General features: G+C 44.1%; 1 protein-coding gene across 1 annotated transcript in view; it reads right to left on the reverse strand.

The window, feature by feature from the left end:
• The window catches only part of RTN1 (reticulon 1), a 118,789-nt gene extending 95,094 nt beyond the window's left edge, over window positions 1–23,695 (reverse strand). Inside the window, exon 1 of the mRNA XM_074908803.1 lies at window positions 23,125–23,695. Coding sequence (XP_074764904.1) covers window positions 23,125–23,314 — 190 coding nt within the window. The 5' untranslated portion in view covers window positions 23,315–23,695. The remainder of the gene's footprint in view (window positions 1–23,124) is intronic.
• Window positions 23,696–26,959: the final 3,264 nt, after the last annotated feature.

Below are 26,959 nucleotides of genomic sequence, written 5' to 3' on the forward strand. Positions count from 1 at the left end.
AGAGACAGATGGAAAAGAGAGAAGAGGGAGGCATCTCAGACATGCTGTTGTGGTGTCAGAAGGGGCTGGCTGTAACGGGCTGTTGGAGAAGAGGGCTGTCTGACACTGGGGCTTTGCCAGCCGGTGGGAAGGCACCGACAGGGACCCTGTGACTTGCTTCTTATGTGGGGAGTTAAAGAGGCATATGAAGGGATCTCCAGTTGATGCTCTGGAGAGAAAGGGAGGAAAAAACAAGCCTGATGATATGACAGTCCCCAGCAGAAGCAGAATTGGAAGGTTGCTTGCAAGTAGGACAGACTCGGATGCTAGGAATGACCTGCAAATATCACATCTCCTTGGAAATGGCCTGGATACAAAACCACCTATTAACTCCTACAGTAACAGAGCGTGGTGGTGCTAGGGGCTTTATTTTCCTACTCAGAACATAAAGAACATCTTGGCTTTAAGCACAGCATTTAAAAGAGATGGTGAACACTCTCCCACAATGCACCCAGCTAATTTTACAGTAGGGGGAAATGTATTCCTGCTCCCAGATGGTGAGGAGCTCAGCCAGAGCAGTTGATGGCCTTCAGATTTTATCCTTGCTGGAATAATCCCAGTTTCATAACTAAGGGATATAGCCAACAATTTTCTCAATTTGCAGATTAGAGAAAGGTCAACCCCAGTTTAGTCGGCTGCTGCGACAGGTCAGGAGGCAGAGTTACTCGCAAACAGTGTGAAATTAATAAAAGTATTTAGCATATTGTGTACGCAGTTTTCCATGCCTGAAATCCAAAGAAAACAGAAAGCAGGGACCAAAAGCCTTCCAAGCAATTGCCAAATACCTTCTTGGAAAAAAAGAGATAGGAATGTAGTAGGGAAAAGTTGACAGTGTGCAAACTGTGAGGGATGAGATCTACCCTTCCCAAGGGTAGGCTAGGAGCAGAGAAGGCTTCTGGAACAGGCCTTTGCAAATCCATGGCCCATCTGACCTCAAATAACCAGAGAAGAGACCTCAGTGGAGCTCTGCTGGCTTACAGTGACCAGGAGTGTGGGTCTGCCACCCCACATGTCACCCTTGGTACTCACAGCAAGGCACAGCCCGTGTAGGGGTGGCAGAGATGTTATGGATGTCATTGGTCTTACTGGAGGAACTCCATCAGAGATTTTTAAAGGAAGCAATAGAGATGCAGTCTTGTGCAAAAAGAGGTGGTAAATATCTGTGGTAAGTATTTCTGCTTTATTTAAACCTCCTTTCAAAACACATTTATGGCTTAACAATAGGCTTCATATTTTGTGCAGGATTCAAATACATGTTTTCTTCTACTCCACCCAATTAAGGGTTGCTGGAGTTTCTGCCATTAGAAAATACTCTATTTTGTGCAGATAAATGGCACACCAGATTATGTTTGGGGCTGACTGTATTAGGTTACTTAGGAAATTAAGGCTCAGGAGCACAGCTTGACTTCTGGAAAACTGCACTCAAGAATGAAACGTTATACAGCAGGGCAGCACACCTCATAGCCTCTATAAACCCACAGCAAAGCACAGGAGAGGTTCCTTCATCCCTCTGTCCTACAAACCTTTGTGTGCCATTCCCACCCTCCACTTGACCTACAAATTCCATACAGTCCTCCATACAGGATCTTCTGATGAGTGTCCCCTTATTTCCCAAACCTTCTGTAGACCAGTTACCATCACAAGCTGGAGGCTGACTCTTCTCAAACCCATTCACCCTTTGAAAACCGGACGGTGGAAAATGTCTGGCTTGTCCTTGGGCACATCTGCATTGCCCAAGAACACATTGCATCACCACAGCCATGCAGCATTAAGCCTCAGCTACTTAGTCTTGCTGAGAGGCTTATTTTGTCCAGACAGGCAGAGCACTGCAGAAACTCAGCTCACAAGGCCAAGATAGCATCTCCACAGAGCATGGTGCTGCCCAGGATGGCCAAAAAGATGGCTCATCCATAGTGCATTGCTTGCTGCTGCAAATGCAAGTCAGTCCTTGATGGTGAAAGGACAGTCTGCATCACAGCATCTCACACACAGCACCTTCGGGGTCCAGCACACCTGCTTAGCTCCCCTCATGCAGCAGCTACTAGCTGATATAGATAAAGGTGCTTCTTTTTTCTTTCCTGCCTTGCTAAAATGTTGTAATGACCCCACGGTGGGCAGAGCAGCAGGAGAAGTGCATATTGCTCATGGAAATTAAACCAGACAAGAAACAAGCCAACCCACAGCAGGAGAGATGTGGCAACCTTGAAGACTTGCTCTCCTCCCTCTGCCTTAGTCCAAACTAGCCGGTGTGAGCTGGGTCCCACCACTGTGCAACTGGAGTAACACTCAAGAGGGCAGATTCGTGGCCGAATTCCTTTTCTGCTGGAGAAATCAAGATTTGTCAAGTGTTGACTGAGTTTTCCACCTGTGAGCTGGTAACACAGCACATGAGCAAACATCAGCACTTTTGTCATTACCTTGCCGTTATTGTATTATAACCACCCATCCGCACAAAACGCTGCTGGCAAAGAGTGTCGGCTCCAAGAGGCAACCGTTACTCATCTCCGAGGATGGGGGAAAAAACCATGCTCACAGGTCTTGAACACATTAGCACTTGGGACAATGGGTACCTGTCCCCATTTCAGTTGCCTGGTCAAATTGCCTCACAGAAAACTCATCACTGCACCTTCATCTTTCTCCTTAGCTTCAGTTCAGTTTTTCGCTCCAATAAAACAAGAAAAAACACTACATGCCAGCTTATTCCTTCCTTATACCTCTGCTTTACCCTGCTAAAAATGGAGTTTGTAGCACAAATATGGGATATGGTATCTCCCAGCTGCCAGAATTGAAAATGGGTGAGATTTTGGGGCTCGATAGCTCATTTGGTGAAAAGCTCAGACTTGATCAACCCCCGTGGTTGGAAGTTTCTGCCAAATTAAGCCAATAATTTTAGCTAAGAAAAGATATTTTGTTGAAAAGGCTTGCATTTACTGTACAGTGGTTGTGGCAAACTGCACTGCAATTTGTTCAGACAGTGTCTTTTGCCAAAGCTGACTTTTCATAAAAATAGTAAATATAAAGTATTTATATTTATAAAATATAGTAAATATTTTTGAAATTTGGAAAAAAATTTTATTTGGAAAAAAATTCCAAAGTGAAGTGAAAGGAATTGGCGGGGAGACAACTGAACACCTGGGATTTAATAAAAACAATGATTTGTTTGTATTTTGTTTTCCTGAGGAAACTGAAAATTCCTTGTCTCAGGCTGATCTGCAAAAATACATATATTTTTAATTCATTACTTCAGTCTGTGAACCAGAAAGAGAGAGGGACTTACTCAGCAGAGCAACAAGACACCCAACTGGGCTTGAGAAGCAACCCAAGCCCTTTGTTGGTGCCGACATGCCTCGAGGGCCAGCAGCCAACTTTTAAAATAGCCCTAATTACCTTTATAATTATAATGGGAAAACAGGTGGAAGTGATCGGGAATAGTAGGTAGAACAACAGCAGAGAAAAAGGTGATATAGCTGACTCTTAAAAGTCACACAATCGCAGAAAAAATCAGGCTGGATGAGACCTCTGAAGGTCTCCAGTCCAACCCTGGGTCAAAACAGGGGTATTTCAAAGCTAGCTCAGGTTTCTCAATTTTTTCTTCTATCCATCCTTGGCTGAATAGAAGGAATAATCTCTCCTCTTGACTTGCTGGCTTTGCTCTTGCTACCACAGCCCACACTGCTCACTCCAGCTCAACTTACTGACCACCACAACACCGGAACCTTTGCATATCATTCTGACAAAACAATTGCAATGTACACCCGTATGTTTGTGAATAAATGCATTGTTCAGATTATGCTAGAAAAATTCTAATGAATTTTAAATTAATGAAGTCCAATAAAATCCTAAGAAAAGCCCTAAAAAATTCTAATTCCCTGTAGAGGAAGTGATATGCTTCCAGTGCCCCATAATACTGATTTCTGGCCTTCTTTCAGTGATCCACATGGCACCAGGGGCACGTCACAGGGCAGGACCAGGCATGTGTTGAGGAGGGTGACTCAAGGCTGGAACAGGACAACAGAGCCTGGAGCCCTCCCAGGTGTCATGCACACATCACCATGCCACATCCTCTCCCAAGCTCCCCAAAATATGAGGCTCTCAGCAGGTGGTGTTGTACTTGGGGGTCCCTGAATGTGGTAGCATCTTGTGTTGCAAAGGTGATGTCCATCTGGATGGGAGCATCACCTGGTGATGCTCAACTGGAGCATCCTCAGGATATTCTCCACAGATCCCCAGGGGAAAGCCCCAGGTGGAAAATAGCAGAAGAAATTCTCCAGATTCCTCAGAAATGGTGGTTTTGCCCCATGGAATAATGACATTAACTATTAGTCCCACTCAAACCCCAGCATTTGAATTTCAAACAGGATGGCAGTTCTTCTCAGTCTTGCATACAATGAAATGAAAACATACCCTCAGTTCAACACTGCTTCAATGGCATGTCTTATAAACATAAGTTTAAGACCATTGATTTGTGAAAGAAAACCCAGACATTTGGTAGAAGACATATTCATCGGTAACTGTAGCTGTTCAGGATTATATAAATTGGGTATGTTCCCTTACAAGTGTGGAAAACAACGTTACCCCAAAGCCATATAACCAAAATTCAGGGAGCCATTTAAAAAATTGATTTTGTCTTCAGTTTATCATAGTGGCTGATGGGGAGAAATGTACGTTTGCAGTTGAAAACATTTAATAATTAAATATTCAGCACAGGCCAATTTTCATAGACTCTTACTCGTCTTTGCTTCTTTTTATTTCTCTGAGCTTCTCCCTGCTCTGCAATATTAGACAGGGTCTCAGATCTCTCAAGCAGCAACTGTACCACCAGCAAGATCAGAAAGTAACAAAGCTGATGCCAGCCAGTGCCACCCTACTACGAGATCAGTGAGATTTTGCTATGGTGGGAACGAAAGCTAAAATTTTCTAATCATGGGTGCCTGGAGTTTGCTCCTCAATAAAATTATTTCTGTAATGGGGGTGTAGCATTCTCCGATGCCAGCAACTGGAAAAGGAGTTAGGCATTCCCAGTACCTCAACATCTCAGGCCATTTAGGTTGAGTCAGCAAAGCACAGAATATCAAAATTATTTTAAGCATGCACAGAGTTCTATTTGAGACCTTATTTTCCTCCTTACATACAGACTGAGATCTGTAAATATTGACAAACATGAAAATTAGGTCTTTAAATTTTATGAGAAATATACTAGTCCGATCAAAAAGGAAACAACCATCTGGCACCACTCCTTCCAGATGTTTTCCTAAACATTCTCCATTTTTTCTTCCCAAATGTGTGTTTTCTGTGTACTAAAAGGACTTCCACAATCCCCTCTTGTTTATCCATGCCCAGCTTCAGATTTCCAAGCCTATTATTTCTTTTCCTTTTTTCTTACTTAATCTGTCATTCCTTTGGTCAGTGGGTGGAATGTATTCAACAAACAGTATTGTGTTTTTGGAAAGAATTTGCCTTTTATTATGTTTGTGGTTCAAGGGGTTGTGGCTGGCTCAGCAGCGGTGTTTGAAAGGACAGCTCGTTAATAATTTAAACCTACACAAAGACCACATAATTTTGGAAATATCCATTCCACCAAGATGACTTTACAGCACTCCCTTGAACTGGGAAATAATCGTCAATGTTATGTGGAATCTCTGCTGGGACAGAAAATGAGTGTGTTGTACCCATGGAGTCACTTTCCAAACAGAAAAACTCTTGCCTTTGTACCATATAAAGAAAATCTGTAACCCAGGGATCAAGTAGGTCAGGTATCCTGGATTGTTGCAGCTGTACTGACCTTTACAGTGTGAAAAATTGAGATTATTTTTCAATACAGGCAGCTGACTGACTCTGTCTTACATCAGCAGCAGCCTTTGCTGATGAGCAGAAGGAAGATCACATATGTCATGGTTTATATTCATGAAACAAAGCTTTAAATCCAATGAAAAGGGACTGCAGAGAAGGCTCTTCTGAACTCTGTCACAGCTGAATGCTTTAATGAGACCTTCAAGAAAGATAAAGTCTTTTTTCTCAAAACTTGATAAACAAACTTTTATGAAAAATTGTTGCAACAAGCAGCATAGCACAAATGGTAAAACTACCAGTCTCCTCACATGGTGATCTTTTGTGGACCTTGTGATTCCTCATTAATGCTGCATACAGGATGACACCCAGAGACTGGCAGAAGACGTGGCAGAAGACTGGAGCAGCTATACTGCAGCTGCATCACCCACTCTTGCTCTGAGATGAGAATTACAGCCACCTAAGGCCCAGGAGAAACCTAAAAGTACAAGAAACGCAAAAAAACCCCAAGCCTCCAATTTACAGCAGAGCTAAGAAAGCAATCAAATCGGCCTTTCTTGAAGCTGGTTTTGACTTCACCTGATAACGCTTCCACAGCTGGACACATACAATGCTGCTACCCAAATGTACCTCTCAAGTAAACTTTAGTGTTAGTTTCTTAATTTTGGTACAGAGGGGATGATACAAACATTTTTGCAGTGGCTATTACACATTTAAATGATTTTATATTAGCTAAACCCATGTATCATTTTCCATCAGTGCTTGAGAAATTATTTTTCTGGCAAAGAAAAGTTTGCCAAGGCCAATGACAAACGTGTATATATCAGCATCAAGAGAAAATAAGCACTGAAATTGGCACCATCAAGTATGTATAAAAGATATGTTTGCTCATTCTTCCAATCAAGGATCCTCGTTAATCATGTGACTCATATAAGAGGTACAATTAAGCGGTACAGCTCATATTTCAAGTATTCATGATCAGTCCATAGAGCCCAAACATAAATCATTGCCAAATTTGGCTCACGAGTTGGTCTGAGGAAACGCTGTTTGCTCACTAATATTAACACAGCTGGGAAGAGGTGCTACATTTCTCAAAACTACTTTCATTGATTATTTCCTCATCCTTTGAGGAGGACAGAAAATTTCAGTTAAAAGAATTGGCTGGAAAAAGGAATTTCAGTAAAACTGGACCTTTTTTTTTGTCAAATTAAAACCAACGTTTCCAAGCAAATGTATTTTTGTTTTGGAAAATGTTGAAACCGAGTGTCAAGTATTTACCATTTCAAATTGTTTTCTCTCATGTCATTCTTATTGCTTTCACCATTTTGTCAGAGAGCAATAGTGACTCTATACATAACCAGTGCAGAGTTACCCATGGCGCTGAATGACAGTGATGATGCCAAGGTCAAAGCAGAAGCTGAACCAGCACTTGCACAAACAAGCATTACAGCCTCATTCGAGAGAGGATACACCTCAACAAACACAGCTCCTTTCACCCTTGCAGGGTGTCAGGGTGTATTTATACAGTTCACAACTGCCCAGCTCAGTCACCTTCCCCTGTAAATTAGTCCAGCTGCCTCTCACCTCAACTCCCAGATACTCCCATAATCTGCTCTGGCCACTGGTACCAAACATTTTACAAAGTTATTAAATAAGACAGGCCCCAAACTGACTAAGGAGCCCCCCCAGCAGCTCCCATGCTGCCTGAGCATTTTTCTTTCAGCATAAGCTGTTTGCTGTTTAGGTAGCATGTGGCATGTCACAGCTGTATTGCTTCACCCTCTCCAGCTCAGCCAGCAATTTTCCATGTAGTACTGGGTTTTACACTTCACTGAAATAGTCAGAAAACAGCCGGTATCTTACTGAAGTAAACTATTAGATTTGTCTTCACAGTCCACATTTATAAATCAATTATGCATTTTTACCATTTTCCTTTTACCTTAATATTCTTAACAATATTAATTAATCAATTTAATAAGCCTGTACTTGCTGTATCTTGTTCCCTTTCCTATTTCTTTGGATGCAGACACTATGCTGTTAATCTCCAGCTATCACTGCACACTTCATCTTCTGTAACTTCTCCCTGCCAAGCCTGCATTTATTAAAAATCCTTGTTATTACTCTTTCATGCTGAAGATTGCTCTGTTTGTCCAACTTAAGTCATTGAATGCTATGTTTAGATTTGTCTGCAGGAGTCAGTTCAACCCCCTAAGGAAAGCAGGGCTTTTCCTGCAAAACAAAAAGCTATTTTTCTTTAAAAAAGAAATAATTACCATCAAAAGATGCTGAAACACAAAAATATCAGCAATTCTGACTTTCCTATGACTCATGGTTCTTGTGCACTGTCAAAGGGTAACAGAAGAAGCTGCTGGTTTGAACAGGACAGGGACCAAGCTAAGATGTGAAAAGAAGAAATTAGTATATTTCCTGCTGCTGTCCCTCACCCCATCTTATAGACTCCCCAAAAATAGGGCCAGAAAGGCCTGAAAGACATCACCCATCTCCATCGCTAGCCCCAGTAGTAGCAGTACCACTTCCTTTATCACCTGGGCAATGTCCCTCTGCACTGCCCGTGCAGCCCATCAGCAATGGAGCTGCAGCCCCTCCCTGACAGCAACCTGTGTTTGTCTTACATGACTACATTCTCTGGAAGTTTTTTCCAAACCACTAATCTGAATCTCTTATGTTGCAACTGAAGCCACATCCATTCCTTCCCATTATGGACCTGGAGATCAGATTAACTCAGACTCTTTGCTTGGGCTTTCATGTACTTAAAGACTGCTCTGTTCTGTCCCCTAGCGATTCTCTCCTTTAGCTTAAACAAACCTAGTTCTTTCACTTTCCCCTCCTAGATCATGTTTCCCAGACATATGATCATGCTGGTTGCTCTCCTCCGGACTTTCTGCATTGCTCCTGAAATGCTGTGCTTCAGACTGGACACCACACTCCTCCCTGGGCCATTTGCTGCATCACACATACAAAACCCACATCGCCGTATCTTAGTGTTTAACAACAGCAAAACAGCTCAAGCTTTGCAGCCTGTGGTGGCTTGCATTTGGCTTGTGACCCTCAACACCCCAATCCTTCTCTGATGGACTCATCTGTCGTTTCCCATCCTGTGTTTATGAAGTTGGCTTTTCCTGCTGAGATGCCCTGTTCCTGCTGAACCCCTTCCTATTTATTCAGACCATTTATACAAATGGCCAAGATTATTCTGAGTTTTCAAAGTCTTCCTTGTAGTTTCCCAGTGCAAGATGTAGGAGCTGGGTGAGGTCGGCCAGTCTCCAAGGGTCCGGAGAGCAAAGCCAGCACACTGGGTCCTGCTGCGGCACAGCACTCCTCCAGGTAGTACTTGGATGGTGAAAGGTTGAACAGATTTGCCTCTGACTTGAAGAATGGGGATTTTATGCTCTTCCAGTTGAGTAAAAGAAAAAATTGAAAAAGTAAAATGCATTCAAAAGCTTTCTTTAAGAAAAATTATGTTAATAGCTCCAAGTGAACAAAGGGTGGGGGGAGATGGTTTGCTAGGAAAGTCTGCCTCCAGAGCTCATGAACACAGAAGTGGACCAGAAGGCACCTGCTGAGTTTCTAAGCTTAACCACCTACTACTTTAAGTACCACATTACCTAATTCCCTCCATAAACGGATGAGAAATCCAAACTCTTGAGAGGTTTGGATTTCTTTTTCTTGCTATTCATTTTTCTCTCCATCCTGACTTCTTCTCCTCAACTTCCTCTCCCAGCCTCAACACTCCTGTCCAATTTATACAACTTTATGCTTGTGCTTACACTGACTTTTAGTGTAGCTCACTTCTCCTGGCTGTTTGCCCCAAGCACCCTTTCCCTCTCAACTTTCTGTCGGACAAGGTTAGAAACTAGCTCCTCTAACCCATCTTCTCAGAAACTGGCTTGTACCTGGCACAGCAGAGCAGTCGTTACCAGAAACCTGACTGAGCAACACTGCAGGCAAGATGGTGCTCTGCTCACATCTAGCTTTTTCATTTTTAAAGGCTACAAAAGCCTGGGGCACCTGGTGCTGGGTGCAGGCAGGAGCAGAGGACTCCTGGGAAGCCTTGGATCTTACCTGCTCTGGCATTTACTGCCAACAACTAAATGGGTCTGAAATTGGTTGAAAACTTCTGGAACAGCCTGTTTTTTTCTGAAATGCTGGTTTAAACACACAGCACAGCACAGCTGAGGAAGCGGTTGTCACTGCAGCTCCAAGTGCAGGGTTGGGAAAGGGAACTTAATGGCTTCTGAAGACTTCACTTCCCGCACATGGAGGAGCCTGCATTGCTTTCCTGCTCACACAAAGTGAGAAGGGGAGGGCTTTTAAAGAAGAAGTTGTCTTGTATAGAGCCTAAGAAGAAAGAGTCACATTTGTTGTCTCCACTGGCTTTCCTGCCTGTGCTTGGCACCAACAGGCAAGTCACATTTTTAAGTGAGTAAGGGAGGGAGCACTATATAATTATCTGCTAACAAGGATGCTGGGCAGCTGCTAGGCCGGGGATCGCTGTTGGCTTCATGCCTTCTTCACCACAGTGGAGGCAAAGTCCATCTGCCATAAAGAGAGAAGAACCTGCCTGGTATTATAATTCAGCAGCACTTAGATGGGCTGGACCAGGAGGCAACTGCATTTTCACCAGTGACAGAACCAAGGTCACACTCCTGTTGAGTGTATTAAATAGGTGCTAACAAATCCTACTTGCTAGTGCACTAGCTCTTGGATTTAACAGGTATTTTCAAGCTGAGAGTAAAGCGTGTTGTTGTTGCTCTTCAGACAGCAACGGCAAAGAGTAAGTCCTAAATGCAGGTTTGAAATTAAGCATACTGAGTGCAGTTGTTTGTGTTTTTCCTGATATTAGCTGGAAGTGGAGCTATTGCAAAAGAAATTCTGTCCTGTGGGAAGATTTCATATTATTTTCAATTTTCTTTTCATCTCAAATCAAGGGGAAACAGAAGGCCTTTCTATGGAAGAGAATGCTCCACAGGCAAAATGTTTGGAAATGTTGAAACACATTGCTTCAGAAAATTTAGCAATGTCAGTAGACAGCAAATAACACATGGTATTCCCTCTATATTGTTCATCTGAAAGGGTGAATGCCTTTGTAAAACATAACTAAGGATCCTTAATATGAATTTAAAAGTGAAAAACAGGCAGGAAAAAAGAAAAAAAAATCTTCATCCACCTAAGTAAAAATAGCTGCCCTATATTTCCCAGGAGAGAGGAATGACTTTTTGGAGTCTCAGCCTGCGAGGCCCCACAAACTGAGTCATTGATGATGAAGCTAAGACCCCTTTGGAGCAGCCTGGCACTGTCTGGGCCTCAGCAGACCCAGACCTAGTTCAAAAGCAGCTGCTGGGTACTATTTGTAAGACCCTTCACTTAACTGTGCATCAGTTGTCCCATCAGCGAAACAGTAATAAAGGTATCTACTTCCTTACACCTCCAAAAATGCAGCCTGAGGAACACCAGCTTAGTCTCGCATTCTGCGCTTTTCACCATCTCTTGGAAAGCAAAGGATGATGTTGGCAGGAGCTGGCCAAGAGAAAGCAAATAGGAACACAGAGATGTTAGAAAGCAAGGCTCCAAATACTACAGTCTTGCTAAACTCCTAGTTCTGCTTAACACCACAGACCCAAGCAGGTTATGGGCAGGGGAAGGAGAAAACTGATTTCTAACAAAATGATGGAGGATGTGGCATTTTCATTTCCAAGATGTTGCTGATATGCTGAAAAAGCCCTTTTCTGCTTATTTAGCACAGCTGGAACTTTGCTAAAATCAAACCTTCCCTGTGAAATATTTTTTGCAAATCAGCACATTCTGCAGCACATTTTTCTTCCCTTGGCAGGGAGGGAGGCGTCAGGAGTTACCACCAGGCTATGATGACAGCTCGTAGGAACAGTTAGGAGAAATTCCTGAAATCCTTATTGCTGAAGCTCAGGCTTTGACCGATGCAGCAGAGGGACCGTGTCCACTCACAGCTAACAGCTGCAGGCAATTATATGCAGGCTGAGATGGGAAAACATGTAACATATTTTATGCAGATGTCAGACTAAGAGAACAAGTAGTAAAAAAGGGAGCGACTGAAGCTGCACTTCTGGGACCAGTTCACAGAACTGTGTAGAAACAGTTTGAGATTCATCCTGTGCAGATCACATTAGAAATTATCTTGATGGCAAAGGAAAAAGAAATGAAGCTATTCCATGCGTCTTCCTACTCTTTCGGGTGCAATCAGAGCACATCTTCAGCATTGCTATTAGCATTCCTCCACCAAAGAAATCTCAGCAAAGCATTGAGCTCACATTTTCAAAGATGATGCTGGAAAGCTTCCCAGATTATATATTTTCCTCTTTAATTTATACCTCTGAGGATAATGCTAACCAAGGAGGCAGTGAAAGTGGCGAAACATCCTCGGACCCAGGTTGATTTATTAACAGTGGTTGCATTATTCTCACTTAGAGAATGATGCTACATCCCAAGCTTCCAGAAAAAAAAATCTTGTTTGCTGGTAGGTTATCAAATACAAGCTGACAATGTACTTGCACAGCAGATATGCATAAGTGCATTGCACAGTATGATTCATCTGCAAAACATCTAGCATGCTAGATGCTTGATTTAAAGTAGGTTAGAAGAACGATTCATTAAAAAGCAAGAGCAGAGGGAGAGGGGAAAAAAAAGACGCCCAAACTCTGAAATCTCCTACTAGGAATTATATCTTTTCTTCTCACTCTTTGTTCAGCCCTCTCTCCTTTGGATGGCAGAGGGCTGTGCAACCATGTAAAAATACGTGTAGCTAGATGAATATTACAAATGCCATCTTCTTGGCCTGACAGATCTACCAAATATTCCAGGGATTATACATGGTCTGTTTACCACGTTCAAAGTGAGAGGAGATTGCATATATTTCACACAGCATAAATCCCCAAGCCTGTCTCCTTAGCTCTGACCTAAACTTCTATTACACAGCAACCGAATTATAAAGGCTAATGTCAGAAAGACTTTGAAGAAAAAAAAATCCCAAAATGGCAACTGGCTTTTACAATCCACCATAATCTCCAGTGGTATTTTTTAGCGTATGAAAAAAAAACACGCAAAAATGTTCGTGACATGGCAATTCTAAAATAGAATAGAGAACTTTGCAAACCAGAATTAGTGCTTTTAAAATGGAAGTTATATGTATTTGGAGTAAATGTCCTACTATAAAACCAAATGTAGACAAAGTACATTTCTAAACACTGCTGTCAGTCAAATCAGGTGAAACATATGAATTGATCTGGGAGTAATTTGAAAATATATACACTGACTTGTAAGATTTCACTATTTTTTAAAATATTTTGAGCCATGTATCTCTTACAGGAAGTTGTTTTTTTTCTCTGATGGCAAGTTTCTCAAAAAATTTAAATTTCAGGAAATTCCATCCTTTATCCTGGCATCTGCAGAGATAGGTATGCATTTTCAAAGGCAGACTTCCTAGTTCACCCATGTAAAAGTAACTCAGTTTTTACGCAGTGACTCCACATCTGTGCGTGTGACCAATTATTTGCTTGCTTGACTTTTCAATCCTGTATGCAATGTGCCCATGTTAAACACACATGAAACTTTTTAAGATGAGAATTAGATACCACCTACTAGACATCTACTGCAAATTGTTTGACGATGTAACAGTCTTATCTATTGTGCCAGTAACCAAGATGCCACTTACCAGCCATTTTGATATAAGGGTTTCTGCATAGTGAAAGTGATAAACAGAGCTACTGCATAGAGGATCCAAACCCCTATTTTATTTCATAAATAATGTTTTCAGAGGAGGTTGACTCATCTGGGACTTCTCCTGACTCTCACACATCATCTTGGAGCTTCGCCTTTGGGCCAAACAACCTTTCCTACAAACTAATCACAGATTATACAGACAGACTTTCAGGATAACCAGGAGGTTCTGTGAAATCAATTCTGTATTCAGCCATAGTGATACTTTTGCTAGAGCGGTAGAGAAAACAGCAACAACATGACCGCTGCATTATGACTTTTTTAAAGAACTGCAAAAGCTGCAAAAGAGAAGAATCAGCCTCAGCTTTAGGTCAGCTCCACATCAAAGGCAACTGTCTCAATTAAAGTTTAGTGCACAGCAATAGTGCAGTTTAGAGCATCTATTTGGTCAGTGATGTTTGCTGAAGATATAAACCTTTGTAATAAAAAGGAAAAAAAAACCAAAACAGCAAACTGGCAAGCATGGTACATCCTAAGACAGAGATGAACACTAACCGGAAGATGAAAAAATGGTGAACGAAATTGTGATACATATTTTTATAACTTCTATAAGGGGTGGGAGAAGGCATTTCCCTTTTTACTACAGTCAGTCTGCAAATAATGTAAGATTACTGTTGGTATCATACAGTTACACTTGCACACAGAGCAGTTAAGCCTTCAGTTCAGCTGAAGCGCACATTTAATTTCCAGTGTATTGCACTGCGCTTCATTGCTGAAGTCAACAGGAATGAAAATATCCTGAAATGCAAAACATTTCCTACGCACATGAGCCTCAAGTGCATCTCTTTTGCCTCTAAATTAAGGACATCAAGGGAAAGACCTAATTAGGTCTTACTGGAATTCAGACCCTCCTGTACAGCAAGCAGTAGTCGGTGGAGAGATGGTACCTGTGAAACCTCACTGCACCCTCCCACACTGCACATGGGGATGGTGCTCAGGAGATCAGAGCAGAAATGAAACGCTGTGCTTCCCAGGGCTGCCTGCTGCGGGTTTTCACCTCCCGCCCCGGCCATGGCCTCAGTGCACACTCCTTGCGCAGGGAGGGGGACGCAGCTGACCCAAATACGGGTGAACACTTGCACAGTGGTGGCAGATTTAGAGCAACTTCTAGTCTTTGCTCAGGATCCAGCCCTTTGGCCTGCCAATGAGTTTGGGATTAAAAGCATTTCCCAGCAGAGCTGTTCTTCTGGCTTTGTGCATGTCAGGACCGACATGGGGTGAGCAACTACCCACCTCCCTGGCGTGCAAACCGCTGTCTTTGGTGGGGGTAGGCATTCTCCCTGCACCAGCCCTGCTACCTCCAAGTTGGGGGGTGAGATTAGGCCTGTAAATGGCAAAATTCTCTTGCTGATTGCAAGCCATAAATGCAGCCTGTCTCTCCAGCAGTTCCTTTACAGGTGCCCCAGAGTGCTTTTGGGAGCAGCGTGTAAGGGCTCAGGCTCAGCAGAAGAAAATCAGTCTGAACTCCAATGGCTTGGGCTGTCAGCAGCCCCGCTCTGCATAGCTGTGCTGCAGAGGATGCCCAGGGTGAGGATTTTTTGGCTGTTTGGTCATACAGCCAGTGACTAGCGCAGCACAGGCAGGGAAAGACTGGGGATGTCCTGCAGATCTATAACTTCTGCATTCATGGCTTTGCAATGTGCGTATGAAGGGTGCTTGGAAGGGGCGAGAGACGGCCACCCAGGGCTGTGTTTGGGAGACAAAGCACTGCCAGCACTGTTAGCGAGGGGCTCCTGACCGGCCCTGTGGCCAGAGGCTGTGCCCTGATGTCACAGTTCCTCCTCCTCAGCCACGGGGCTCACGGAAGGTCTGATACCTGCACAGAAAAAAACCTCAGGGACAAGAGAAGCACAAGATCCCCAGGGGCTGGGAGCAGGAAGGTTTCCAGCCTCACAAGGCTGCCCCATACATTCGCTTTTTACTGGCCACAGTTAACAAGCCCTTCAGTCTCTTTAAAGCTACCAACAGTAAATCAGCTGCAGTTAATAAATTCAGCACTGCTGAAAAATAAGACATAATTCATGTCCTGAATGGCACAGTAGAGCCTCGAGCTGACATAACTCTGTGGATCTGCAGAGTCACCCAGTACAGAAAGCATCCTTCTGAAAGCATCCTCCTGTGCTCCATCCTCACCTGTACCCAAACAAATGCCCTGCTGCAGCACCGCACCGCATCTGGGACAGAGTCACTGCTACACGAAGGAGATGCTGCAGCTGTTAATGGTAACTGTGTCCACATAATCTCTGAAGAAGCGGCTACCCTTTCTGATATGAGATCTCATGATAATTGGAGGCTGTATCAAGGGCAGGCGTCTCATTACAGCAGTGGAAGAAATATTCAAAGAAATCTTTCTGCAGCTGTTATTTAAACAAAAATGGAAAAGCCCACTTTTAAGGAATATTAAAGTATAATGCCAATGCATATAAACCTTAATATTTGAAAGACACAGCCTTATGAATGCTTTAATAATTTCCAACAATTTTAGTCTCACCTGGACGCACACAATAGATCAAAATAAACAACACTATAATGATTTTCATTCCAAGTTTTCAATGTCTTTAAATATTCATTTTCGCAGTGCTGTAATGAGATAGGTAAGTGCTGGTGCCTCCATTTTACACACAAGTGACCTGAAGCAATCTTGTCTAATGGGTAATAAAGCAAATTTATCAATGATGTATCCTCTACTTCATTTATCCCTAAATTCAGCTAAACACACAGTCACCTTTATGCATATGCTTAAGACCATCCTAATTTTTTTAAGCAGTTAAGAATGTGCTTATGTTCCATATAATTAGGATCTTAAATGCCTTATTGAAACAAGAAGGACTGAAATAGGTGATTAAGGTCCCCTCTATTTCAAGTCTTGTCTTGCAGGTGAGTGCCAAAAATCTATTCTCGCCATTGAAGGTACGGGGTTTCTTAGAGGAATAGGCTGACCATAAATCAGATGTGTCTTAAAAACCAAGAATACTAAATGTGGGGTGTGATCCTGAGTGCTGAATCATGCCAAGTTCACAGCAGCACATATATTTACTTTCCCTAAATTAGAAAACTAATTACAAATAATGCTTCGTGACTTGAAACATGGTTTGCTATGTGTTGGCCTCTTCTTTTGAAAAAACAACAAACAACCCAAGAAAAATGAGAACCCCCAGAATTTTGTAAGCAGCCCTGATCTGGCAGTAAGAGAATACAACATGAAAAACAGACACAAGGGCATAAATGCTACATTAAAAATGAAAAAGGCTTAGTCCGTACTTGGCCCATTTTAGAGTTACTGACTACTCAGGAGGGAACATGAGGCAAATTCCTAAGAAGTCACCCATTTAAAAACCTCTATTCCCTGTTGATGAAGTGGACCTGCAGCACAATTCCATGTGTATTTCAGGAACTTTGAGCTAAAACACACGTGCACAAAATAATTAGGTCTTGCGGCCAAATCAGGTCTCAGGGCCTAAAGCAGAGCCAAACACTAGTCCTGAACATCACAGGTCAATTCAGGCCATGCCGTTGGGCTGGAATCCTGTTGTGGGACAGTCTGTGAAAACATGATAAACAGACGTGTGAGATCTGCTCAAACTTCTCCAGGAGGATGGAGCCAGAGGCAGCATCCAGGCTGGGGTCACCATCCCCAGGCAGACTGAGAGCACATGGCTGAGTGTGCATGTACTGCACACTACAGCTTTGGGGGGAAAAATAAGGTGTAAGACATGTCATTGAATGGCATCTCCAGAGCTGCATGAAGAAAGGAGGCAGATGTGCCTCCCAGGACCCTTACACCAGTGAGATATAGCGAATTACCCAGCCCAGGGGAGACTTGCTGTTCAGGAAATACTGCAACACACAAAACCCAAAGCTTGCTGCAACTGGGACATTCAAAGCCTCTCCCCTCCATGCTCTTCTCCTCCCTCTCAACCTCTCCTCCTCAGTTTGTCGTCCATAAATAAAACATTTCATTACTGAGTGCTAAAGACTAAAATAAGGCAGGTGAGTCACCCTTCCTGGTACTATTCCACTCTTCAATCTGCCTCATCCTCTTCCTCAACCCATTTGCAGCCCTGAAGGCTGTGAAGAAAATTCATCAGCATGGAAGTCAAAGCAGGGATGGAGCTACTTGCATCCCTGTGAGAAACAGGACAAAGACAGCTGCATTTTGATCCATATAGAGTTGAGAACTACATTGCTGCACAGATTTTAAACCAGGAGATTTAGGCACCTCCAATAGCACTTTTCACCCCTGGATGCAGAACACCTGCTGGGGGAACCCAACAGGAGCCTCTGCTCCTACTTTACCCAAGTGGGAATGAAGAATGGTATTTCAATAGGAATCGTTTTTTAGATGACTGATTGTGAGCTGTGATGAAATGGCCACTTGTCAAGCTTCATGAGAATTACAGGAACAGAAGGACCCAAGAAGATACTCGCTGTGTTTCTGCCCCTCTCTGCAAAATCTGCTTGCACTCACAAAACTCCAGGGAATGGAGAGAGCCTCCACCAAATGATCATCACTTTCACTCACACTAAAGTATGAGGGTTTTGAGGGACTAATCCAGGGAGCAGAGAAAAAATGAATTCAATTCTCTAAACCAAGAAGGACTAAAATGTCAATAACAGAATTGGCATGAATATATATACTCTTGCAAAGTGAGACTAAATCTGGCCTTAGTTGGCAAAATCTGAGCAAGACTGCTTGGCAGTTAAGGATGTATTTCCAAACAGCTACTTAGGCTCCCGTGTGGCATATGCTTAGGTCAGTGAATCCACCCTATCCAGACTCTCTACAGCAACCTGAAAAAACAGGTTTTGGATCTTGGCCTTTACAGTGCACATGGCCTTGAGTAGCACATTGCCATGGATGCTTAGGGAGAGGAAGCTCTTGCTAAAGCAATACTTGGAATGGGGTGGGAAGGCCCCAAAGAGCAGCTGAGCCAGTTGTCTTGTGGAACCTGCTGCATTTGGTTGTGCTCTGACAACCTGTCAGTCCCAAACCCAAGCAGTGCAGATGTTCATGTTCATATCCACTTCTCTCCACCCAGGTGCGCCACAGGGCTCTCAGGCTGCATGAAAACCATCAGAAACCTCTTTCATGTTGAGGTGTAAAGCTGCCAGTAACTCACTCTCTCCAGTAACTGAAGGGAAACAATAAACTGGGATTTACAGGTGAAGTGTTATTAGTACAAACATAGGCTTATGCTCGGAGCACCTCTCTGCAGTCCCTTTGTGACAGGTGTTTGGTGGGTTAGTTCATGGTGAGAGCATGTGGATTGCACACGTTTTCAAACTTGACCTCTACAAATCCTGTGAATTAGAAAGGGTTTTTTTAAAAATGCCTTTGCTAAAAGCACTGAGCCTAGAGAGTTTGTCCTCATCACTGAGCAGCAGGAGCCAGGACCACTCACAGTCTTGTGTGTTTACACCCATTTACACCCATTAGAGCATGAAACGCTCCTGGAATTTGGTATCTCACTGTTACTCAGCAGGCAGAGGCTGTTCCTCAACTCATCCAAGCAGCTTCTAGTCCCTCCTTCCCATCTCTCCTCACTGGCACATGCCACATGGGTGCCATTCAGTCCCATAATCATACGACTTTTGTGCCACTGAGGCATCCCGGGGGATCCCAACCACCCCTGGCTGCTGTTCCAGAAGGGTTCCCATAGGCCATATTTGCCATCCCACTGTGTCTCCACAGATGTCCCAGTTATTAATGCCACCTCCTGTGGCACTGGCCACCTCTCCTTTGGGCAGCTGGACCCCATCTGTGCCCTGTCTTTGGAGGCAGCTGGAAATAGGCCAGGACTGCCAGGGATGTCCTGACTGCTGTGACCAGTCTGAAGGCAAAGGGCATCCTGGCAAGTATCAGAAGGCAGGGCTCACTGGCAGCTCTCTCAATCCCTACATCTCAATCCCTACATGGACGTAAGGGCATACCACTGCTGCTTGTAAATCCCCCTACAGATACGCACCGGTGAACAAGGTTGCAAACAGCTTCCCAGATCCTGACACAGGAATCACCATTTGTATGAGTTCCTGCTCCTTTTCCCCTCTTTTTCCCCCTAAGCACACCTGCACTGTGGAGGTACAGTCCATTCTTACATTTTTCTGTTTCTCTGAAGGAAACCATATGTATTTATCCTGGGGAATGCCTGGTAGCCTGTGTAATATTTCTGGAAATAATTCTTTTCAAGGGATTTTAATCACTGTTGATGTATAAAAATAAATAACAGAATCTGTGACCAGATGGTGTGTTGGGTGACATGGGGCTCTCTTCACCAAGATGCAACTGCTCACCAGCCTTTCAGGACAGCCTCAGTCTCCAGTCCTTGCAAGAGCTGCCTGCAAGTTCCTCTTACCCTGAACCAAATTCATCTTTGGGGAGGAGAGAAACTGTCCATTTGAGGGAGAGAAGAATTTTCAGGGGCCAAGTATAAAAGCAAGAGAAACTGCTTCATTCTGTGCCCAGAAGCTACTGGAGTCAATCTTCATTGTAGCTCTGCAGGAGGAGAATGTGGGATCTGCAGCTCCTTATTGCCCTGAATTTGCTTGAAAAATCTCTGAGCTTTCCACTCCTGGTGAGAATTTTTTTCTGCAGTCCCAATCATTGCCGATTTTGGTTGGTCCAAAGAATGGGGAGTGAAATCCATTGCTTTTCATCATTCAGAAACCACTCACAAGGTTTTGACACAAAGCCAGTCTGGCTCAATGCCGGGCCCAGGGCCAGCCTGAAAATATTCCTGAACCTTTCAACAATCCCTGGCTGGTTTTCAAACTTAAAACAAAAGCTGAGATCAGGGAAAGTTTGCAAATGTTTAGGTTGTATAAGAAAACTTTTGTACAACTTGTGATAAATTCCCACCATTTATTTTCAGTTATTTTCATGCTGGGAGAATCTCTCAGTCTCCAAACCCTGATCTTGCCTCAAAGAGCATAACCATGTTTTTCACCAAAAAAACAAAACCAGTGAGCACCTCAGAAAGATATGGGATGTGTTGGGAAACTACCTGGAAAACATACTGTCCAGTTCACTCTTATTTGGATGCATTGCTCTTTGTCTAAAGTGTCCCCAGGTGCCCCGTTGTACTGGGATTGTTCTAAGTTTGCTGCAGTTTATGGCAATGTTGTAAGTTGCTGGAGCCAGGTATCTCCTGCTGGATCCATTCCTGCAGCTCAGAAACACGCAGGAATCCCCCTCTGAGTGGGAGAATTAAAGTTTTCTGAAATACTTGGCAGTTTTAGATATTCAGCAATATGACAGACCTCTTATTCAGCAACTTAAGAATATTTAGTCACACAGAGAGAGCAGGGAAATTATTTACTTCCCCCAGTGAAGGGAGCAGGAGCTGGAACTGTCTAGGTAATGTGGAACAGAAATACAGGTGCTGCAGCCACAAACAGAAAAGGAGACTGCATGCGCAGGACTGCACTGGTTGGGATGCTGTTCTGTCTGACATGGTCCGATAGACAGACACGCAACTACGTAACAGTTACTTTATTAAATAGGGAGAATAAAATGGGAAATGTTTTAAACACCTAACTACTCATGATTCTGCTAATTTGACAGTCTCTCAATCTACAGCTAGCAAAGACCAAAAAAGGTCTGTATTGCTCACTTTATCTCCACCTTGCCACAGTCTGACACAAGCAAACACATCTAAAGCCCCTTTGCAGAGAATTCTAAAGGCCAAAAATGATTTTTTTTTCCTCTTTTCTTTTTCTTTCCTTTTTTATCTTTTCTTTCTTTCTTTCTTTCTTTCTTTCTTCCTTTCTTTCTTTTTCTTTCTCTCTCTCTTTCTTTCTCTCTTTCTTTCTCTCTTTCTTTCTCTCTTTCTTTCTCTCTTTCTTTCTCTCCTCTCTATTCTGTAAGCCTGAATCAACAGATCAAGTTAAACCTGAAGAAACTGTCATTAAATATAAGCGGTATCACAGCCATTGAACTTAATGGGGATTTACACAATTTAAGAGACCACCCTTCTTTGTTCAGTATGCTAAGATTCAGCATGGCCATATTTTTATCCACCAGTGAACCACAAAATCCCACAAGATCCTTTCCCTCTTCTTCATGTCATTATACTGTTGTGGCAACCCTACCTGGAGACCCCAATACCGCCCCTCTTCACACACACACACCTCCTGCCCCTAGAACAGCCTTACATTACAAGCCATCTGCCTCTCTCTCCAGTAAAAAGTCACGTATCATAACCTACCACTCAGATCAGCGAATGAGCAGCACATCAGCAGATTAGCTGCCTGCCCAAAGCTACAAAACAGCAAAACATTTCCCACATCAGCCGATGGGCGTTAGATCCCATTTACTACTGAACTCGGTAGCATTAAGCAGACAGAAAGACACCAGGGAAACATCCATATTGAGAACACACACATTCACAGATGCACACTCAGACCCTGAAAAAAACATACAGATGGGTATCTGGAATAATACACGTAGTCACGCAGACTGTGTTGTTTCTGACCAGCTACTCTTTGTGCTGATTGACTGGAGGGGATTAGAAAGGACTCAGCCCAAAAACGCAGTTCCTAATGTTCCTGCAGCTATTGCATAACAGAGACCAATTCCCATCCCAAGCCCTGACCCTCAACTTACTCAAGACAAGTTTAATGCTGTCAGGCTGTATAATGGAAACATCTACTTCCCAGTGAAGAGGAATCTAGATGGGATCCACCAGCTTCCCCTGGGCTGGATTATTTGGTTATTTGGGTTCTCTGATGGGTAGCAATGGGAAAGAAAGTAAAGAAGTGTCACCAAGAAGGAAAAAGAGTCATTTTTCTCCAAACACTTCTATCAGGAGCTACTGAAAGCTGAAGCCTTCTGGGGTTCATTAATAGATATGCACCTGCTATTAATACACCCACTAAAGAAAGGAACCCTAAACCAAGGGAAATCAAATACATCCCAAAAGTAAACTGAAAATCAATGAACCTGCAGACCCTAGCAAAACAAAATGCACCTTGTCAAATACACCTAAAAAAGTAAAAGGAGGAAAACGCAGCAACCAAAAAGTCCACGACCAAATGGATGTGTCTCAAAAGCATGCAGAAAATAAACAAACACTTCAGAATAGGCACTCCATTAAAAACTACATGTTGAAATAACATAAGGGGCCATGCAGGAATTCCAGGTGCACAGTAACTCCTCCGAGATCTGTCACTCCAGATGTGTACAGGTGTATGACAAATGAGGATGGAGCCCCATCGTCAGGTGAAATGACATGTCCTCCAACATTTGACTGAAATCTGCATGTCCTGTGCCTAGCAAACTGCAAAGAGCTTCAGGGAACTTGGCAGGGATCCGCGTCCCCCCTCCCCCACATCAGCAAAAATTATTATTTGCAAAGGCCGCAATTGCTCGTTATTTTCTGTTTTCCTACACGCACTCACTAACTCATTAGTAATGTTTCCAAGCAGCCAGGCTGGAAGAAGAACTGGGGAAGGGACGGGAACAAGACAAACAGGAGATGCTGCTGCCAGGGCCCCTTTGTTGAGCATCCCTGGGTACCCCTCGCCTTTTACCTGGGGATGCAGTCGCCATGGCAACGGGCGGGTGTTCCCTGGCGGAGCCGAAAACCAGCTGTTCCCGCTGCTGAGCCCCATCTCCATCCCGCAGCGGAGCCCCAGCTGCATACTGGTCCGCCCCGTCCGCAGCCCAGTGCACCCCAGTGCCCGCCAGCAGCAGGTCCTGGGGGTCCGGCGGGGCTGACATGCTGCCTGCAAGGCGGCCGCTGGTCTACGGCTCTCAGGCTGCAGCGGGAGCCACCGAAAAAGCTGCGGTGGCCACCGAGGGCTGGATGGTGCTGCGGCCGCGCTGGAGTCTGGCCGGCTGCGGGGACTCGGAGCCGCTGCTGCTGCTGTATCTCCACTAGCGCTTATTACGCAGGTGAAAATGGCTTGTTAGTTGGAGCCTTCCAGCCCTTGCGTCACCCTGTGGCTGGCATATCACAGGGCAGGAATCTGCCAGCCTGGCTGCTGCTCTCCTCCGTTTAACTGCTTCAGCAGGGTAGGCATAGGCTTGTGTGTAAAAGGGAAGAAATGCCCCCTTGCTGGCAGGCACACGCCTCCCTCTCCTCTCCTGCGGTTTCCCCCGCAGCGCGCATCCCCCTCACTGGCGTCCCCTCCTCTCCCGAGCATCCCCCAGAGCCCCGCAGCCAGGCACCGCAGCGCGCCCGCCGCGGGCACATGCTGGTGCCTCCTTCACCTCCAGCCTTAGCGCAGGGGGGGCAGCCAGCCCACGGCAACGCGCATCCCGAAAGCTCCCCATGCCCCCCTCTCTCCGTCAGCCCCCCCAACCCAGCGGAAGAAGCCGCACTCTGCTCCCGAGCACCTGCGTTTGTTTACCCAGTTGGTTCCCGTCTGTTTGCAGCCACACCAGGGAGATGATCACAGCTTATTGCATAGAAATGACATTCGTCAAAATAAACTCATGGCAGGTGTCTGTTTACCTTGGTTTTTTTCTTTCCTTTTTTTTGGTGTGGCATTGTATTTGCTTGCTTACTGTCTCATGGAAGTAAAGCCTGCTTACGGAGGCAATGTGAACTCTTAGAGATCCTTGGTTTTAGTGAGAGCAGCAGTGGCGTGAGTTAGAGGAAAAGTGAAAATACAGGGCAGGATCTGTGACACTTCTGTACTGGGAACCAGTGTCCTTGCCATCCTTTTACAGAGGAGGAAGCAGTGTCAGGTAAATGGCACGAGATCATTCCTGCATTGCATGGAGCTCTGGCACTGACACGTCAAAGTAAAGAATTTACTGACCTCTTTCCTGGGATGTGACAAGTCAAGCTACAAAGTGGAGAGCAACTGTCCCAGCCAGAAGTCTTCACCCCCATCTGGCTCTTCACCTGTTGCAGCAACACATCTCGATGATCTTTAGGTCACAGCATCCCTCGGCATGCTTCAGACCCTCTCCAGCTCCAGGATGCTTAAGCTTGAATCACGCTTACGCTTACCTAACATGTTTCTACTCTCTTCAGACAAGAGGGGAGGAAATTCAGGGTAAGCCCACAATGCAAGATTTAAAGCCTCAGAAGTAGGCTCCAGCCTTTCCATTTGTGTTATCTTTGCAGGGAATCACCATCCTTATCCTCACTCCAGCCAGGATCTATTTCTGGGAGCCATCCTGCTGCTGCCTGACTCCATGCTGTTCAGCCCCAGCTCCCCACTGCCCTTCAAAGATGGGCTCCTCAGCACGGTGGGGTGGCCCAGGGACAGGGCTGTCCTTTTGGAGGTCTGCAGCCAAAAGCCCCAGCGGGAGCAACATGCTCAAGATTAGCCAAATCACACTGGAAGTGAAGTGACTGCTGTGATTTCAGATAAACTCTGCTGTCTCAAGCTCTATGTATCAAGAGTGACTTTAAAGAATAAGATGTTATTCTGATTGGGGTTGCATGGTACAATTCTATCAAGGACATACTGTAAGCTAAGACCAACAACATTTGGCTTTAAAAAGAGAAATAACATGACTGTTTCTATATTGCCAGGAAAAACCACTTCAGAAGTAGCTATAAACCAGTTGTACTACCTTCTGTCTGCCCTGTAAGCTCTGATGTCCTGTGGGGCAGCTTCTGCAAACATGACTCATGACATACCATCATCAACTGCACTTGTACGCACAAGGTCCCATGGACTCTTAAGGCTCTGCCTGCCCCTACAGCCACACTTAAAAACTCATGGTATAGCTCGGTAAATTAGTATTTGAGGCAGATCTCAACAGACCGTGTGGACCTAACAACCAATGCCTTCTTTCTTGTTTTGAGCTCCCTAGTTTGATTAATTACTGAAAACCAACATCAATCTCACTTCTCCATTTTCAAGATCAGCATTATTATATCGGTCATTTTACTTTCAGCACAACATACACTTTAACATAGCATGCAAGACCACCTGGGCTAGAATAAGGAAACTACTCCAAACCACTCGGCTGAAATATGGCTATCCAGAGGGTAGAGAGACTACCTGGGAACCTCCTATTTAGCCACTGCTTTGTTAAATAATTACAGAGGTAAGTGTGACACAACATAGTCTGTGAAATTCAGCTTTACTTGTGAGTTACTTCCAGGTAATCCATACTCCAAAGACACCTGAGATGGACAGATAGAAGATGTATCTTTGATACCAGCCTCAAGTTTTTTGATTGAGGGTACCACTGTGGAAAATCTGCCTGAGCCATGCAGCTTTGCTGAACCCCTCTTTGTGAATTTGGGCTTTCCTGTAACTCACACATAAAACATTTATTAGGATTATTTAATGTCTTCATGGAACAATGGTGAAAATATGCCACTCTGGTGTGCTCAACCTGTTTTATATGCACAGGGTCACTGGATTTTCTTTATTTGTTTATGTGAAGATAGGATGGTGTTTTCTGCAGTTCAGTAGCCTATGACTTTAGTGTTGCCAAATCCCACACCTAAAGCTTGCTTCATGAGCAAAGGAGATGAATTTACCTAATTCATAGTTCCCCCTTTGACATAGACCATGTCATGCACTGTATATAGTCTGATTATGATTCTGGCAAGATACTGATGACTTCAAAGTTACTATTAATTATGTCAACGACATACATAATGTTTACAAATATATGTCTTCCTGTAGATCTTAACACATGTCCTTGTTCAGACTGTCCAGTTTTCTCTTGTGACCATCACTCTCTGGGGGCCCTGTGACACCATTTGTGTGAGTCGGTAGTGGACTGGAGGGCTCAGGAGAAGCCTGGTAAGAGCACCGAGCCCCTGACAGCTTTGCTGTGTGAGCAGTATGCGATCACAAAGGTCTTCTGATAACGCAGCATCATCAGAACGCATGTACACACGCTAGGAATGATTCATGTCTACAGACCAAAAAGGTTATCATGATCTGAGGGCTGCTGGTGTGAACACAGACACTGTTACTACAGTAAAAGACTTAGGAAAGGGTGTGGACTGTGTGCTCTGCTTATTGGAAAGAAATGGGGATAAACAAGTGTTTTTTGCTTCAGGGATCCCAACTATAGTGCAACTCAGGGTTTTATTTCACTGGTTCCTGTACAGTCCCCAGATGAGCTGGAACAGTTTCATACAATACAATCAGCCCTGCTCATCACCATGTGATACTGGGTGGGAAACTAGATTTCCAGTTTCAAACCTTGGATACAAATCCTGGGCTCCTATTGACCATCACAGGTGTGCTACATACATTTCTGATAGCAAAGCTTTGGTTTGCCAGGATGAATAAAAAAAAAAAAAATCAACAGGAACAACAGGACAAAATCTTGATCGATCCATTTGGCATGTTTGTACTGAAAACTGAACTTGGCACAACCTGGGCTGTCATGTATAAGGTTAAGTCACTAAAGATATTACAGGCTGTTTTAAGATCC

Source organism: Athene noctua, chromosome 6 (assembly GCF_965140245.1).
Source record: "Athene noctua chromosome 6, bAthNoc1.hap1.1, whole genome shotgun sequence".
In the NCBI taxonomy this organism is placed as follows: Eukaryota; Metazoa; Chordata; class Aves; order Strigiformes; family Strigidae; genus Athene; species Athene noctua.